Source organism: Scleropages formosus, chromosome 5 (assembly GCF_900964775.1).
Source record: "Scleropages formosus chromosome 5, fSclFor1.1, whole genome shotgun sequence".
Taxonomy (NCBI): Eukaryota; Metazoa; Chordata; class Actinopteri; order Osteoglossiformes; family Osteoglossidae; genus Scleropages; species Scleropages formosus.
Genome location: NC_041810.1, coordinates 28,180,971 through 28,197,659, shown reverse-complemented (window position 1 = coordinate 28,197,659; position 16,689 = coordinate 28,180,971). Strand labels below are relative to the sequence as shown.

Below are 16,689 nucleotides of genomic sequence, written 5' to 3'. Positions count from 1 at the left end.
GGAAGAGGACTTCTCAGGCTGAGGTAGAGAGACAAAGAACGGAAGAGAGTGGCTGGTAGTCAGGTACCTGGCGAGTGGTCTTCTGTCGCCATGGGGGGGGTCAGTGGATCCACCAGAGTCCTGCTTTCTACCAGAGGCTGACTGGCACCCGTCCTCGCCGCCTCCTCACTCTGCAAAGAGCACAGCCCACTCTCTCCGCCACACTCAGCGTGTCCCTCCCTCTCCCTCTCCCTCTCCCTCGCTCTCTCCCTCTCTCTCGCTCTCTCCTCCCTATCTCACCTCCCTCTCTTTCGGTTGATGTGACTCAGCTTCCTCAGCAGCTCGAGAGTCCCATAGCTACCCTCCTGCCCCCCTGACTGAACCACATCAAAAATGAGTGTGTGTGTAAGTAAGTGAGAGAGGGTATGAGGTCACTCTGGCTATGTTAACTACAGTATTCTAGAACCTTCAATGGTGGGGGGGGGGGGGGGGGGGGGGGGGGGGAGAGATTGGGGGGACATCCAGACCTCAGTCTATGAGAGCTAAGCTGTTCCCATCCCAACTCTCTTGACCCTAAGACTCTTACACAGAGGAATCAGCCTCCCTCTATCGTGGTACCCGGACAGACGGACATCAGCCTGCAGGTGTCAGCCCCCCCGCCCAAGCGTGTGCTCTCATCTCCCACGGTGCTGTGGCTCCCCCAGTGTGCAGCTGCGGTAATGTCCTCCGCTGCCCACTTCAGCAAGGGGCACCTGGTACTGGGTTTGGGGCGAAGAGTGGAACGTGGTTAATTGTACCATCATTGTTCGGATGGGAACTCACCTCTGTAGATAAGGGAAGGTGTAAATACAACTCAACACCAACGTGTAAAACCTCACCATCCTCTTTGTCACAAAGGAGAATACCTTTTTACTGCAGGTAAAATCCTGACAGCGCGCCCCCACATACACACTCTCTCTCTCTCTCTACTTGCCAGACTTCACACTCCTGCGATGGAACAGAAGCGCAAGACCATTAGGGTTTGAGATTTGTAGACGGGTGCCAGAACACCCACGTGAGCTCAGGCGTTGGGTTCCCGATCCAACGCTCAGCTCCGGTCCTGACAAATTAATTCTGGAGGAGCTTGCGTTTCCTCCCCTTCCCTGCGAGTACAAAAGAGTCCCTCTGCGGGGCTTCATTATCCTCCAGTAGCGATAAGGCCAAAGCGGCTCCCGCACCATCAAGTGCGACAGCCCTCCCGCGTGTCCTCGGCTGCAAGGGCACTGCATTAACGCGAATGGCGCCACACACTGCAGTCTTTCCACAAAGGAAGTGCTGCGCTGCGTGACCAACGTTTGCTGCACAACGAATCCCGCTTGCGTACAGGGATCAGTAGGAGGTCACCAGGAACAAGTTTAAGCTGTTGTGTGTTTGCAGAGACAGACTTCTTCCTGCATTTTTCACTATCTCTATAAATCTTTTGGAATGGCGAGGCATCACGGGAGCAGCAGGCCGCACTGGTGCCTCAGTGGTGGGCTGTGGGGTTGAAGCCACCTCAATCTGCATGGAGTGGGCTTCTACCAGCAGCCTAAAGAGATGCGTTTCAGGTGGACCGGTGACTCCGTTTCTGTGATGGGACAGGCCTTCAGGATTGTGCCGTTTCAGGAGCAATAGAAGTTCTACCTTTGAACCAATGAATCGATCAATCAGAGCACCGAACGCAATGCAATATAAAATAGCCTATTATTGGCTGCGTGGAGAGTAACACCAGTAAGTCCTGGGGCAGGTATTGATTTTCGTTTTAAAGCCTAATTGGTGGTTAAAAACAGCGAGACTCTGCATCTCTGATGTTTTGTTACACTAAATGCTCCTTACTTCTAAAATCCAGCTCCGTGGCAGTCAGTGTGCAATGCCCTCTATCCTCCTCACGGCCGTCGCCTGCGTAGAAATAGGTGTAAAGGCCCAGTAAAAGGCGGCTGATGCCTCGGGCCCCCAGTGCTGTGTTAAAGGCTGGTTTCCTTGGCAACAGTGTATGAGGAATGAGACAGCTGTAGCAAGGGATCTGTGCCAGCTTGCACACCTGCCTTGTGTCTCTCACACAGCTGATATTTGTGTGTGTAGGATGCCCCTATTTTACCTGGGAGGTGTTATTTCCAGCAGCAAGCGGTGCAGATGTGCATATTTACATTTTTCCCCCTCAGTGTTTTCTCTAAGATAGCAACTAAGTATACAAAGCTAGCTCTGTAAGCCAGCAGTGATTTATCCATTTAGAGAAGAGGGTAATTATATTGTATCACATAAGGGTAGGTACCTTGATCAGGGTTATAACAGGAGGTGGTAAGGTTCTGGATTTGCATCCCACATTACAAGGCCACCACTCTCAAATAACTAAACCACCTCCCAATCCATCTTGAAAAGAATTTACTGTCTGAGGGAGAAAAGGCAGGATGAAGCTGTTTGGCCCATGATTCCTTAAGAATATTACTCCCCTTTTCTTTACCCCTGAAGCAAAGTGTTGAAACAGGCACATCAATAAAATCGTCAAAACGGAATCAGAACCTCTTAACCTGAATACTTAGTCTAAACTGCTTTTGAGTTAGTTTGTGAGTTACAGTGCCTTCCCCTAATATTGGCACCCTTGGTAAATATGAGCAAAGGTGGCTGTGAAATTTTGATCTTTTGTTCAAAGAATTCACAAAAAAAAATACTCCGCTCTCCTGGATAAACAATTGCAAACAGCACAGGTTTAGTCAACAAATCTTTCTTAAATGGTGTGCCACAATTACTGGCACCCCTATGAATTAAAAATTTGAAGTATTATTCCCATTGGTATTTTTCTTTAGTAAACCTGCATGACTAGGAACAGAAACTTGTTCAACTATGACTTCCTGTTTCACAGGGGTATAAATATGAGATACTCAGGCCAATTCCCTTAGTCATTCATCACAATGCCTAAGACCAAGGAATATAGGTGATGTACAGAAAGGTTAAGATGGAGGAAATGGGAAGTTGCTATAAGAAAAAAAGCAAAAGCATTAAAAAGGCCCATTTCCACCATCAGAGCAATAATTAAGAAATTCCAGTCAAGTGGAAGTGTCATGAATCAACCTGAGAAAGAATGTGTGTATATATTGTCTCAATGCACTGTGAAGAGGATTGTTCAAGTGCCCAAAAAAAACTCCTAGGATCACAGCTGTAGAATTGCTGAAGTTAGTTGCGTCTTGGGGTCAGAAAGTCTCCGAAAGTACAATCCCACCTCACCACAAATTGTTTGGAGTTTTTTCTTGAAAACCTTCCACTCTCATCCAAGTGTCTTCAGTCTGCCAGACACTACTGAAACTTCAAATGGGATCAGGTTCTATGGTTACATGAAACCAAAACAGAGGTCTCTGGCAATAAACGCTAGAGCTAGTTGAATTTTCCCTTCCTCTATTTTCACCCTGCTGTGTTCTGCAAAGCTACTTTGTGGTCCCTAAACCTTAACAGCGGGTGCCCCCCTGTGGTGGCGAGTCCGTACTACAAAATACTGCACAGTGAAGTCTAGTTTTTAATGCAGATCATGCCAAGTAACCGTTTAGATTGAAAATGGTTTTGGGGGACTGTCCATTTACTTGTCCACTGGGAAATGTGTGAAGAGATTAACCAGACCATAGGATTACCCATCTTTTGGGTGCATAAAAAGTATGTTACAATGAATACACTGTGAATGAGAACTGGAATGTCACTATACAATTTGCACCAGCAGCCAACTATGCATTAACTTCAGACGCAACATTCCCCCCCCCCCAAAGTCACTCCCAACGGTAATTTCGTATTGCTTACAACCATTTATAAAACTGGGTAATTCCTATTCTTAATTCAGGGTAAATACCACAGTGCAGCAAACCAAAGACTTGGCCACAGCAGCTCTCCCATCTATTTTGGGTTAAACTTCCACAGGAACAGCCCCCTCTAGTGCCCACAGTATTGCAGTACACAAGCACTATGCATGTTCACCAGCAGAGGGCACAGTCCTTAGCCACACACACACACACACACACACCATACTGGTTCAGCACACTTTGCACATCCAGTCACTTTTTAAAGCTGGGAAAATAAAGTATATGAGGTGTGTAGGCGATACGTACACATTTTAGACAACAGTTGCAAAGGCACAAGTTTACAATATACCCCATTACTGGGTGCAGCATGGGAATCACTAAACATTCATTAACTTTCACTGACAGAACAGGACTGTCAGTCACTTTTGTGATATTCAGATCATTCAGTTTGGTCCCAACTTTACCCAAACATATGCCGCAATGTGCAGCCAAACACCTCCATGCAGACCTGTAGGGGGAAAGGTGTTGCTGCCATTAGGGATACATGAGCTGTTCCCCTACACACCTGCAACCTTGAAACCTTCCAAATTAATGGGCTCTAAGAACAGAAGCAGCACATATTTAATGTGTCACTTTAATTAGGCAGCAGCTGCCTGTTGAAAAGGGCCATTTTTAAGAATCTCCCTCAATTGATTTCTTGCCTGGCTGAGTGACAACAGGGGTTGGGGGGGGGTTTACAACTAATGATTAGATGTTTAATCATTTAGACTGAGACCAGCATCTGCAGCATGTGGGGGGGCGAGATCGGTGGTGGCCCTGGGGCAAAACAAGCCACCACTGTCCCTGCCTACACTGTGTTAAAGATTGTATTACTGTGCAGAATGAGCAGCCATCACCACAGGTCATACCACAGTAACTTTGCTCAGGAAACATTAACAGGCACCGGTGACAGGAATGCAAGATGACATCCAGCAAGTGACAGTTCACATTTGCCACAGCTGTTCAGCAACAAGGAGCAGCTGGGAACCAGAATGCAGTTTTTGTATAAACTTGAGTAGCGGTGTGACTGTCTAAGCCTGAAGCAGTACAATTACCACCTCTACACTGATGGAAATGCCTGGAACAGAAATGAAACTTAGTGAGCAATCCTGTCCCTTACCTGTAGGGTAGCAGCACACAGGTTTTTCTGGTTATGCAGAACATGCTGGAAGTCCAAAAACCTGAGCAATACATGCTGCTTTAGGTGCAACTGTGCACCAAGAGTGAGTGCACAACACTCTGGAAAGGTGCTCAAGGGTGGCGAGATCAGTGCACAGAATCAGGAGGAAGCACAGGTAGTGTAGTGGTTAGAGCCATTTCCCTGCAAGGAGGAGACTCAGGTTTGAACCCCACCTCTTGCTGTGGTACATCATACCAGTACACTTCCGTAGTGTATAATTATGCAAAATCATTGCAGTCTAAAAGTTGTTTTGGAGACAACTGGCCATGGAAGGGATTGTAAAATTATAAACACTGAAAAGCAGTAATGTTCAAGACATTAAGATGAACAAATCAGGACATAGGACCATGGCACTGAACTCCTTACACTTGGACAATGGTTCAAACCTGCTGAACTCAGTGTGGATGTCTGCTTGCTTTGACTGTACCGTGAGAACACAAAAGGGAAAAAAAGTGTCAACATAAATGGCCCCAGTTGCAGTCTCAGTCCTCGAGGACTTTTAAAATAAGGCCACGTGTTGGCCACTGGAGGGTTCTCGTCCCGAGTCCATCCTGGAAATTTAGGGACGGATGTAGGGTCCACCTGGGCAGGACATCAGTGTGTCTCAGGGTGTGAAGGATTAGTGTGACTAGGCTACTAAAACATCTTTGGACTGGGATGAAACACCATCTGAAGACAGCAGGAATCCACCAACTCCAGATGACATACCTAAATACAAGGTCCAGAAGCTAAGGCACTAACACCAACATACCACCTCATTTCACAAGTGCAGCTGCTTGATTATAAAATTAACAGTTCTGAGTCACTGTTCATTCATTTATTATCCAGTTTCACATTTGGAAAGAGCATTTTTTTTTTTAAACAGCAATCTCATGTCAGCAGTCTTAACTAGCAGTTCAGCCACAGTCAGAATACTTTAGTATTTAACACCAAGCAAAAACAAAAATTGCACTTTAAACCACTTCAAACAGGATATAGATCAATCCTGAAAACTGTCAAACAAAATACACAAAGGCAGACTAAACATCAACTTATACAGATTTAATTGCACAAAAATGTATAAATATTTGTTAGAGTAGTACAAAAATACTTGTACTCATGTTCAGATATACTCTAGACAGACAGGGACATTTTGGCAGGACCAGGTTGTTGTATGTGGCAGCATCCCCAAAGGGCCACACAGCTGCACCACTTTCAGAAGGTCCACTATGGAGATTGTATGAAGAAAATACAAATAAAACCAGTGCATAAGTTGTCCATTCTTAAAGAAAAAAGCCTCTACTTTGCAAACAAGCAATGAGTCAGAAGATGTCAAAGTGAGACTAAAGGTACATGAAACTGAAAAGTCCAATGACTAGGCCAAGACTGGCTGCAACACAAACACTGACAAAGATACACAGGACACTGCATTTAATTCATGCCAAATATTTTAACATGCGATGATTGTCTCACCCTCCCCGAAACAACCCCCCTCCCTTCTACTAGAGCAGCTATAATTGTTCCTTCAGCAAAACCAGTCCTTCTCTTGCAGAGCCACTTGCACAAGGTTTTGAAGTGCAAGGACTGTACCGCACATTCAGCAAGAAGGTGTGAAGTCCACAATGTGTGTTTCGGTTCGAAATCCTTCAGTGTTTCCGAAGGAAGAGTCCATAATGCACCTTTGTCCATTAAATACACCTGATTAAATTATAGATCTCAGTACCTCAATCCACAAGGGACAAAACCAAAGGGAAAAGGACCAAAAACCAAAAATTCTGAATGGTATCTGGGAAATGGGAGAAGGAAGACATTTATATATGACATTATGCATAAAACAATTGCCTTTCAAGATCTTGCAAAAACATGCAGTAGATGTTTGGAGAAGGAATACTTACTAAATACTTAACAAAACTGACGGGATTTCCACCCTGGCTGAGAGGCCTCAGATGGAGATGGGTACCAACGCATCTGAAAGAAGCAAAAATCATGACCAGCTACAGACTCCCGACAGCCTGCCCTCAGCTGGAGAAAGGTTTCAATACTGATCTTCTCATGGGTTATTCAAGACCTTAACCCATTCATTCCCTATTATCTCCACCCCCAGAACCATAAAGACAGAAGACCCAAGACAGCCTACAAGGCTGCTAAGATCAAATATTACATCTCTCACCAACTTGCCATGACTCCCAAGAGGACATTTCAGACTATGCACACCCATACATTCCCCAGCTCTGCCAAATAACTATAGCATGTGGAAGACCAGGCACCAGCACATTACTCCATTGGTGACCAAAACCACATGGAAGTTGAATTTTGGCTTTCCCACTGTTTCAATTACTAACTTGAATTCAGCATGTGCCAAGGCATTTATTCACACTAAACTCACCGGAGCATCCTTCAAGCATAGAAGTACGCCTGTCCTTAAGCAGCTGGACATTTCTTACATGACCAACTTCGAGCAGAAGTGATGTAGTCACAGTTTACTCATGGGAGTGAGGTGGCTGTGTTGCTGTGCTTCGATTAGCGGGTGGAGAGTGCATGCACACACTCATCCAAGCAGAAGAAACCTGCACCAAATCAAAAGCTGGCTTCTGACCTCTACCTTCAGATGGTAGATTGCCATAGCAACAGCACCACAGCCAGGAGAGCCAATCCATGCTCCTGTTCTTTCAGAAACTGGAGAGAACCATTAATTATTTGATTAGTAATGGTTGGTGACTAGCTACAGCCTTTCATTAACCAGTAATTTTAAACTGAAGCTTAGGCATCTAGAAGTCATTAGTCACCTTGACCATTGATGCCTCAAGTAAACTGACAACTCACTGAAGTAAGCTTAGTTAAGGTTATCGATTAGGGACTGAGGCAAGAGCATAGTGTTCCTGCACTAGGTCTTGAGGGGGATTTTGGTCTTACAGTATTTCAGAACCATCTTAGAAACCCCAGTATAGAGGTGATGTTCACTATGGAACTCATCCAAAACTGTGGGATGGACATTCACAAATGCCTCCAAACCCTTAGTCCACTGAGTGAAGTTCACATGCAGGATACCAGCAAATGTCAGCCTCCAAGGGCAGTGCGAGAGCAAAAGCAGTTTCAAAGCTAAAGCCTTCCACACCAGGATGTTCATTAAAAGACCAAGCTCAAATTCAGGACTAATGTTTAGCTAAGGGGATGAAGGGGAGGGCAACAGGGTAAGTTTATAGGTAACCCATTCAACTGAACAAATGCACAGTCCAAACCAGGAGGCAATTAAAACCAGATTTTCTAACTTCTGATCTCTTAGCAACTGTCTGACATGCAAGCCTTGCAGGCTGAGGGGGTAAAGAGGTTTGTCAGGAGGAATGCAAGAATGCATTCCACCAGCAGCCTGAGTCATAGCCACCCCAGACTTTTCAGGAAAGCTGACCTAAGACTGCTGCTCAGTGGCAGCATGCTGGATCCCAAGCAGGGATGGGGCAGAAGACACATTGTTCCCTCACCTGAGCGTGGAGGGCAGCAGCAGCAGCTGCGGCAGCAGGGTAAGTGAAGGCAGCATGGGGGAGCCCGGGGGTCAGCTCGGTGGTGTACAGTGGGTAGGGGCCCCAGGCCTCAGGGGACGCAGGAATCAGCGCTGCACCCGTGAGGTCATCTACAAACAGAGGGAAGGAGGGCCACCGGAGAACAGCCCCACCACCACAAGATTAAGCCTCTCTTGGACCAAGCTGCTGATCTGCATTTACAACCAAACTGCTGGCTTTGAAGTGGTGAGAAACAAATACCCCTGACAAACAATGGAGTGACGGCAGCTACTCATGGCTGAAGTATCAACACCAAGCTACCCTCTTCGCCATTTTCTGAACCAGTGAAACTGGAGCAAGCCTTCCAACACAATGAAGGGCTTATACTCATTCCTAAACTGGATTCAAGGTAGATCAGACTGGGTACATTTCAAACCATACTCCCCCATGGTGCCATCACTGAAACCCTCAATGTCAGTGGGTTTACATTTGGCCCTCCTTCCTCCTAAAGTGTGGGAAAGCAAGCATGTGAAATTGTGGCAAGTCAACCAGCCAGAATGCCAACCAGCTTGTACTCCTAAAGCATGCATGTGAATGTGAAGAAAGCTGGATTGCAGCACCTTAGCTGAGGGAATGTGAGTGAAGTCTGGGTGCATCAGCTGCTCACTTACATGGGTCCCGTGCAATGAAGTGTGCTCCTAGAGCTGGGTGGATGTTGGTGGGGTTCGGCGTGGCCATCAGCTTACTCTTAGCCATCTTCGTGTTGGCTTTAGCAAACTCTAACCGTAGTGTCTGCGGGCTCTCGGGGTCAAAGCGGATTCCCTGGGGAGAAACGGACACAACGTAGTGGGCAGAGTGAAACTGCCAGGGCACAGCGTAATGTGTCCATTGCATCTATTTAAGATAGACACCCTTCTTACATAAGTTCCCAGCATACACATTTATGGCCCACGCTTATGCAAAACATCTGAAATATGCTAGGTACAAGCCATGTCAGACAAGGCAGGAAACTGCACTTTCCCAGTTCCCACATGTTTACAGCTATGAACACATGTAGTGCTTTTCACATTTTACCCATTTCGTTATTCATAATACCTGGTGATTAAGACACTTGAATGAAAACAGGAATAGTTTTGCAAGTGCACAGCAATCAATTTGGAAATGAAATTGAAAATTTGTATGACGGTAGATAGACTACAGCATAAGACCCAGGTTTAGCCATAGACTATATACACGATAGTGAAGGATGCTGCATATAAAAAGGAACATGTAATGTTGAATGATGCAGGAGGGGGAATGTGACATACTGTATGCAACTGGCCTTAAAGGGCTGAAGAATGCATTTGTCAGCTGAGGATGTCTATAGAACTTAGACACAGGTTACTTGTAACAGTAGGTTCAACTTAATATTCTACAAAATTCTTTTGAAGCATACCTGTGTTAGTATTTAAGAATCATTGTTTATTGGGATAATCATTTGACAGTACCAAGGGTACAACAAATCAAATGACATATCCAAGCTTTGGTAAGCTTTAAACATTTCCAAAATTAAAGGTCAAAGTCACTGCTTTGGACTCATGGAATAACCATTCAGGATCAGGAATTTGGTGAAACTGTGGGGGTGGTGGAGTGTCTTAGTTTGATCTGAACCCATGATCACTCAAGCCAATTGTGCCAAGGGGCAACAAGAACGGCCAGTTTAAGCCACAGGAAGGAGGATTCAGGGTACAGTGTGTACATATAGGAAAACCCAGTGCACACATCAATTCCAATACATTGCTTTCTGCAAGATGAACACAGCACATTCAATAATTCACAACCTTCTGGTTACCAACAGCTCAATTCTTACATTTAATGCATTCTTCGCAGCTTCAGCACCCGACCGGCTGTCAAAGGTAACAAAACCAACAGGCTGGAAAAGAGAAAGAAGGCTTTTAGGTACCAGGTTTGACAATGATTCTTTAAATAAAATCCCCTACAAATGCTATTGGTTTAGTCCCTCTAGCAAAGAGCCATGATCAGGAACAGTGGAGGATAGATAAACATTCCATTGTCAGATAGCTGCATTTGTACTAGTACTCAAGTGAGCATGACATATGACAGGAATAACTTGGAGCACATCCAAATTAAAGGCAATTCTCAGGTCACTGAGAAATTCAGAGCCAGACCCTCATCCTATTGCAACATCTCTTGATCTCTTAACTTTAAGGGCATCCTAGCCTCAAGATCTAAGGGTATACAAGTTTGTCCATGGCTCCAGCAAAATTCTTCCACAAGCTTCCCACAAAGATTGGGTGTATTATGAGCTGCAACCAACACATGACGCAGCAGAAGTCTCACCTGCTTTGATGTCAGCTTGATCAGTGAACCTTCATAACCCTGCAGAGAAACAAATCCAATTAAGTCATGTACCTACAGACAGGGAGGAATTCCTGCCAACAATTTCTACTGGCTGATGAATCCCAAAGCATGGAATACTGCCATTTTAAATTATAGGCTAAGATACTTTCACCTCAGTCTGTAAATGACTCCTTTTAACCTAGGAAAAGGAGTCATCCCACCTCTCTACAGCATGATTTGCTGTAAGAAAGCTGAGGTTTACCACCACCTCAGGTTCTCTAAACCAGTTCAGTGAAGAAATCAAGTGCAGTACAGTGAAACATGAGTAATTTTCAGCCAGCTGGATGACTGAAGTTTTACAGACCACTGATGAGGTATAGCCAAATATTAGAATTTTCTGTACCTTAAAACTGATCTGGTCATGTAAGACTCAACCAGCAAGGTCCTACCACCATGAAGAAATTGGTGCCTGCTTAGCTCATGGATAGGTTGGCAATTTCAACTCTTCCTCCCAGCAGAATTAAAACACTGCCTGTTTTGAGATCAAGTCAGGAGTTTTGATGTTGCACACAACCAAGTGTCAAACACTGATGACCTTTCACACTTGTCTGAAATTTGTTTCTGCTGTTGTAGTCAGTTCATTTCATTTGACAGACCAACTTCTCTAGCAGATAAATGCTAGTTCTCATTTCTTCCAAATTGGAGTGACCCAGAAACAGCTCAATCACCGGAAGTCACCCCTCCCCACATTTCCTTTCTCCATGAGCTTGGCTGCTCCATTTATTTACACATTCCAGCAGTCCATCCATGTGCAAAGAAACAACTTTGTTTTTATCATGTTGAAATCTTTGCCTCTGCAAAACACACCCCCTGCTTCAGTTACGCTTATTACTGAAAGCATAAAGAAAGACTCAAGGTGGATGCTGGATTACATCATTCTTATAAAATGTTAGGTACTGTTATTACAAAGGTAACTTTGATATGCTGTTAGTTCAAAGAAATTAGAAAGCAGTAAGCAAATTCAGAAATTTCACCCAATAACTGAAGTTTACAAGATCCTAAGAGACATTTGGCTCAGAAAGTAGTTTCCCCAGCAGCTACTCACTGTATAACAAGAGTGCTATAACAGCACATACTGTAAACTACCTACTATACATAGGCATGTGATTTTAATACCCTAGTCAAGGTAAGCCATTTTTCTTCCTTGTTAATGTTTATACCCAAAACTCAATGCAAAGCACATTTCTAAACCAATCTCCCAGATTTACCTTGAAGGGTCTGAAGAGTAGGTAGAGTTCACGTGGTTTGATGTCAACTGGAAGGCCGCTGACAAAGAGAGTGCGCACCTAGAATGAGAGATGCCATTTAAAGATCACACACACTGCTTGCTGCATCAATGGAGAGGGTGGTAGGTTAGTGTGACTAAGTGACAAAACATGCATCCAAGTTCATGGACAGCAAGCAGCAAAGAACTAAGTGCAATTCAGGGCTTCCAGGAGATAAAAACCAGATTCAGCACTGTACATAAGTGTAATTTACTAACTTTCCATTAAGATGTAGCAGCACAAAGCAATCTCAACTAGAAGCATATTACAGTTCCACAGAGTAACACCTGAGTAACATTATATACTAGAAAAATACAGCAAGCCATCTTGGCCAGTCTAGCAATTCCATATTCCTGTTACAGGCACCACTTGAATCAGATAAGCTGAATAGGACTTAAGACATGCCTGACCTAGACCCCAAACAGCAAAGTAAACTGAGGAAGCTATGGGGGAGGGGAGAGATATACCAATGGAAGATGAATATTTTGAATGACTGGTACCATGAAGTTCAGACAGTAAGTGCAAACAAGACTAATCATGAATTTCAAAAACCTCCTGGAATTGTACCAGGATTTGACAGAAGACCCTACTCTTTAAACCCTGGGAGGTGTAGACAGCATTTTCCTGTCAGCCTCAGCAAGGCAGCTGCATTTCTTCACCTCAATCCCAAAGCCAACAGCCTGGAGAGCAAGTGCCTCATCTCTAGCATACCCTTTTATAGACCACACAGCACATGCTGTTCCTGTAAGCCATAGCAAAGGACTTAGGGGGAAACTTATGCAAGTTTAGAACAAGGGCCTTTGTGAGATGTTTTCAAGGACAGTCTGCAACATGTCATAACAGTACAGCAACAAAGTTCAATGTGGCTGGATAACCTGTATCACAGGAACAAGAAAATATTACTCTAAACATCTAACAAGCCAAGATAGGCACTGCCTGAAACTGCCATTCTACACACTGACTAAGTGGGAAAGTTATCACAATCTGGATCATCACAATCATGACTGGACTTAATATCAGCTACATGTATGACCACCCTGCCCCTCAGTCCCCACACAAACACCAAAAGCAGTGAAGGAAATGGTCTTCAGGAAGCTCCACCAGGGTTTCCAAAGGATGTCAGACAATGATCCAGTGCATTCCGTTTAGCATTTGGGGGTTGCTCAAGTCATTTAAATCCGGTGACCATTTCCTCCCAAATTAAAACTCAGTAACAGTTAAACTGAGAACATATGTCCAACTTCCATAACTGAAATCTATGTGGGGGAACTACTAAACCCCAACTCAAAAGCTCATGTTACTCCTAGGTGCATTGCTAGTTTTGCAAAACAGAGGAATTCATTTAAAGAAAGGAATTAAGTAATTGTTTATGTTTAATATTTGAGCCCCAGGACACCTGTTGATTTATATTAACAGAAGAATGCTTAAAAACTAGTTAAATTTTAAAACTAAAAAAAGCTTGGTGACCCCCTCAGACATTTAGAAATTAACACTACATTAAGAGAGTTGCATTTCTACTGAAAAGCAGTAGAAATTATGGTACATTCTTTTCCCCACAAAAACTACAATTTGAACTTTGTTTCATGAAGAAATGAACCCTGTATTTAGGAAGAATGTCAAGTTGAGGGCACATTAAGTGCTTTCCATAACACTACGCCCATTCCTTATTCTAAGGGTCAATGACATCATTTGACATCCACAGTAGCAGAGGCCAATGACTGAAGCCTCATTTTCAATGAAGTGAGGTCAACAATTCACATATGCATTGTTGACTCATCTGAATGAGTCCTGCAACAAAAGATGAGGGATTCAAACTAAGCATGAAAAAGAGCCAAGGTACCAGAGAATTCAGAAGAGAACTCAAATCTAGCGAGCACAGAACCCCTTAGTCCCACAAGACATTTAAACCCACCTGATCTCCCACACTACTCGGGGGAGCACAGGCACACCAACAGGGCAGCCTCATTGTGCTATGCAATATCCACTAAAATGGAGGAAGCAATTCATGGATCAACAGTTCTGAAACAGTAACGTCAAGGACTGAGTCTTACCCCAGACAGAAGCAGAAATGGTAAATGTGTTCTTCCACTACAAACAAAAATGGGAATTTAAGTAGCATTAATTTTTCTGTACTGTAAATGGAGTTCAGCTAAACCCCCTCACCACTATTAGAACATTTTCCTCAACGGAGCTCGGAACATCCCGTTCATGCAAACCTTTCTGGTAAAGATGGCGAGATAGTGGAAAAGGGAAATGGACAATTATTGCTACTTAAGGGCCAATTCCATAAGCCTTCAACACATAAACAGATGGAACCAAACATCACTCTGACTAGTAGAACTGTATCTTAAGGGTCAACAAAAAGTAACCTGGAAATTAAGTCCCCCCCAGCTCTGAACGGGGGGGAAGAATTGCTCGCAGCTTAATACCACCTTCGAAAAAAAGTGAACTTTAAAAAAAAAAATGCAGGATGGTGGGCCAGTCGCTGGTCACGAGCCCCATCATGCAGGGAACTTGGCGCAGCGCCCACAGGTAACAAGCTGCTCCCGTTTGTTTCCAGCGACCCTCACAGCTCCCCACCGCCGCTGCTGTAGCGCTCCCTCCAGGACGGGTGGGGGCGGCCAGTTCCCGCGGGTTGGAAACCCGGAGCGCCTCACGCGCACGGACGCGCTCGGCGGGGGAAGTCGCGAGCCTGCCGCTACAGCGGGCTCGCGGCTCAGTCCGTGCGTGTGTTGGCGGCAACTGCGTAGGAGACTAGAGAAAGTAACGGAACCAAAAGCCAGTCCGTGGTTTCCGACACCGACAGATCAACTCAGAAAGTTGAAAGAAAGTGTCGTACTGAACCAGAACACAGTTGGTTCGGGCCCCCTGAATCCTTTTTCACTCAAAACACCACACGAACGACCCGAATAACGCTGCGAAGCATTTAAACCGAAGTGTAAAGAGTCATTTCAAATTAGAACTCCGGCTACACTCTGTGGGGAACAGGTGACTTGGGGTCCAAAACCGGTAATTTACACCGTGAAGTAAACTGAACGACGACGTTTCATTATCCATTTTTAAAAACTTTAGTGTCTGCAGTACAATTTTTCGCCAGAGAGGAACTTCTCGAGGAACCGAAAGCAGTGTTAACATCTTAAGACGTACCGATTTCGTGTAAATAAATGTACCAAAAAAAGAAAACCGCATTCCGTTTTGGTATCTTATTCTCGTTTCTACTACAGTATACGAAAAAGACTCGAACAAACAAATAGACACCCTTCCGACCGTTGTCTCCTCAAAAACGCTTCTCGTCAGCAGACCCCAAAACTGGCACATTCAGCGCCGGTTTAAGGAAGAAAAAAAAAAAAAAAAAAAGTTTAAATTCAAGACAAATTCTGAAAAGTTTTGGGAAACAAAGTGCGGAAGAGCTCGCACCCTGGACCAGCTCGTCACCTGCGGCTCCGCAGCCTACAAGTAACCTCCTCAGCTCAGATGTTCTCCTTACCTCCTCCTCTATCGATACGTTGTTGTTCGGCTCAGAATCAGATTTCAGACTCATTGTGTCACTTTAACGCCTTTTTTTTACGCAAGGAAAAAAAAATAGTTTTCCCCCTTCGGTGGCTTTTTTTGTAATCTTGTTTTGTTCCCTGACGTGCGTTAAAGTTGCAGAAGAACCGTTGGTGCCGTTGGGTGAGACTTCAGGAAAGGTGCCAAGGTGAAGCCGTGCTGAAGCCGAGGGTCCGAGGAGGTACCACAAAACAAAAGAGGAGGGGAAAAAAAATATGATAAAACTAAAAACTAAAGTGATTTAGTGGAGAGGTGCACTGTGAGGGTGAGAGAAGGGAAGAAAAAGTGCTCCGGCTCCCCCTTTGCTCACATCAAGCTCTTTTTTGGGGGCTAGAACTCAATGAGGAAAGGAGGCACGAGCCGCGGCAGCAGGTTTAAGAGGGAGTCTCGCGACGGCGATCGCCCGTCCTTCTGCGCTCCAATCTGCTCATCAATCAAGTTAAAAGGCGACGAGCGCGAGCCGCACTCATGCGGAGATGGATCTCAGCTGGGGTGAGGTCCAGCCCCCTTCTCTACCGCATCACCACCTCATCACCAGTTCAGGGGGGAAACCTCTGGTCCAATGGAGAACCTCCCCAAACTCCAGCCCCGCAGATCCCATGAGTTCCTCAAACTGTAGAGACGGTGAGAAGGTGGTCTGGGACCAGAGATCAGCTTCTGGAACATAGGGAGCAGGGCACGAGAAGAACTTTACAGGAACCTGCAGGGAATTTTTAAAAAATTTAAAAAAGAAACAAACATGATTTTATGAATAGTTTCTCTTTATCTTCTTGAAATGAAAGTCCACCTGTGAAGTCTGATGTTTGCTGCCCATGCAATAAAACATTAAGTCCTTTGCACATCCATAGGTGTATTTTACAAATAAACAAATCCATCATCATGATGTCCTCCCCGTAGATCAAATTCATTTGCTTTCATTTTTTACAGACACACTCTGGGTTTCCATCTCGGAGTACCTATGACTAACGGAGATGTTTCTCTGCATTTTTGGGACACCTGTT

At 44.7% G+C, this 16,689-nt stretch overlaps 1 protein-coding gene across 2 annotated transcripts; it reads right to left on the bottom strand.

The window, feature by feature from the left end:
• LOC108942327 (RNA-binding protein with multiple splicing 2) lies at window positions 1–16,210 on the bottom strand. Of its 2 annotated transcripts, none has more exons than XM_018765600.2 (8): window positions 15,627–16,210; window positions 12,083–12,160; window positions 10,815–10,853; window positions 10,324–10,386; window positions 9,146–9,296; window positions 8,457–8,605; window positions 6,873–6,945; window positions 1–18 (listed from the first exon to the last, which is right to left on the bottom strand). In XM_018765600.2, the coding sequence occupies exons 1-7, from the start codon at window positions 15,678–15,680 to the stop codon at window positions 6,880–6,882; spliced, it is 600 nt and encodes a 199-aa protein (XP_018621116.1). In that variant the 5' UTR covers window positions 15,681–16,210; the 3' UTR covers window positions 1–18; window positions 6,873–6,879. The 2 variants fall into 2 exon arrangements, with proteins under 2 accessions (XP_018621116.1, XP_018621114.1); XM_018765598.2 differs by lacking the exon at window positions 1–18 and adding an exon at window positions 5,808–6,763.
• Window positions 16,211–16,689: the final 479 nt, after the last annotated feature.

Coding starts and splice junctions, on each gene's coding strand:
- LOC108942327 (XM_018765600.2), bottom strand. CDS start 15,680: ATGAGTCTGAAATCTGATTCTGAGCCGAACAACAACGTATCGATAGAG. Junction 10,854..12,082: donor TACTCTTCAGACCCTTCAAG/GTAAATCTGGGA, acceptor GTTTCTCTGCAG/GGTTATGAAGGTTCACTGAT. Junction 8,606..9,145: donor CTTCATTGCACGGGACCCAT/GTAAGTGAGCAG, acceptor CTCTGTTTGTAG/ATGACCTCACGGGTGCAGCG.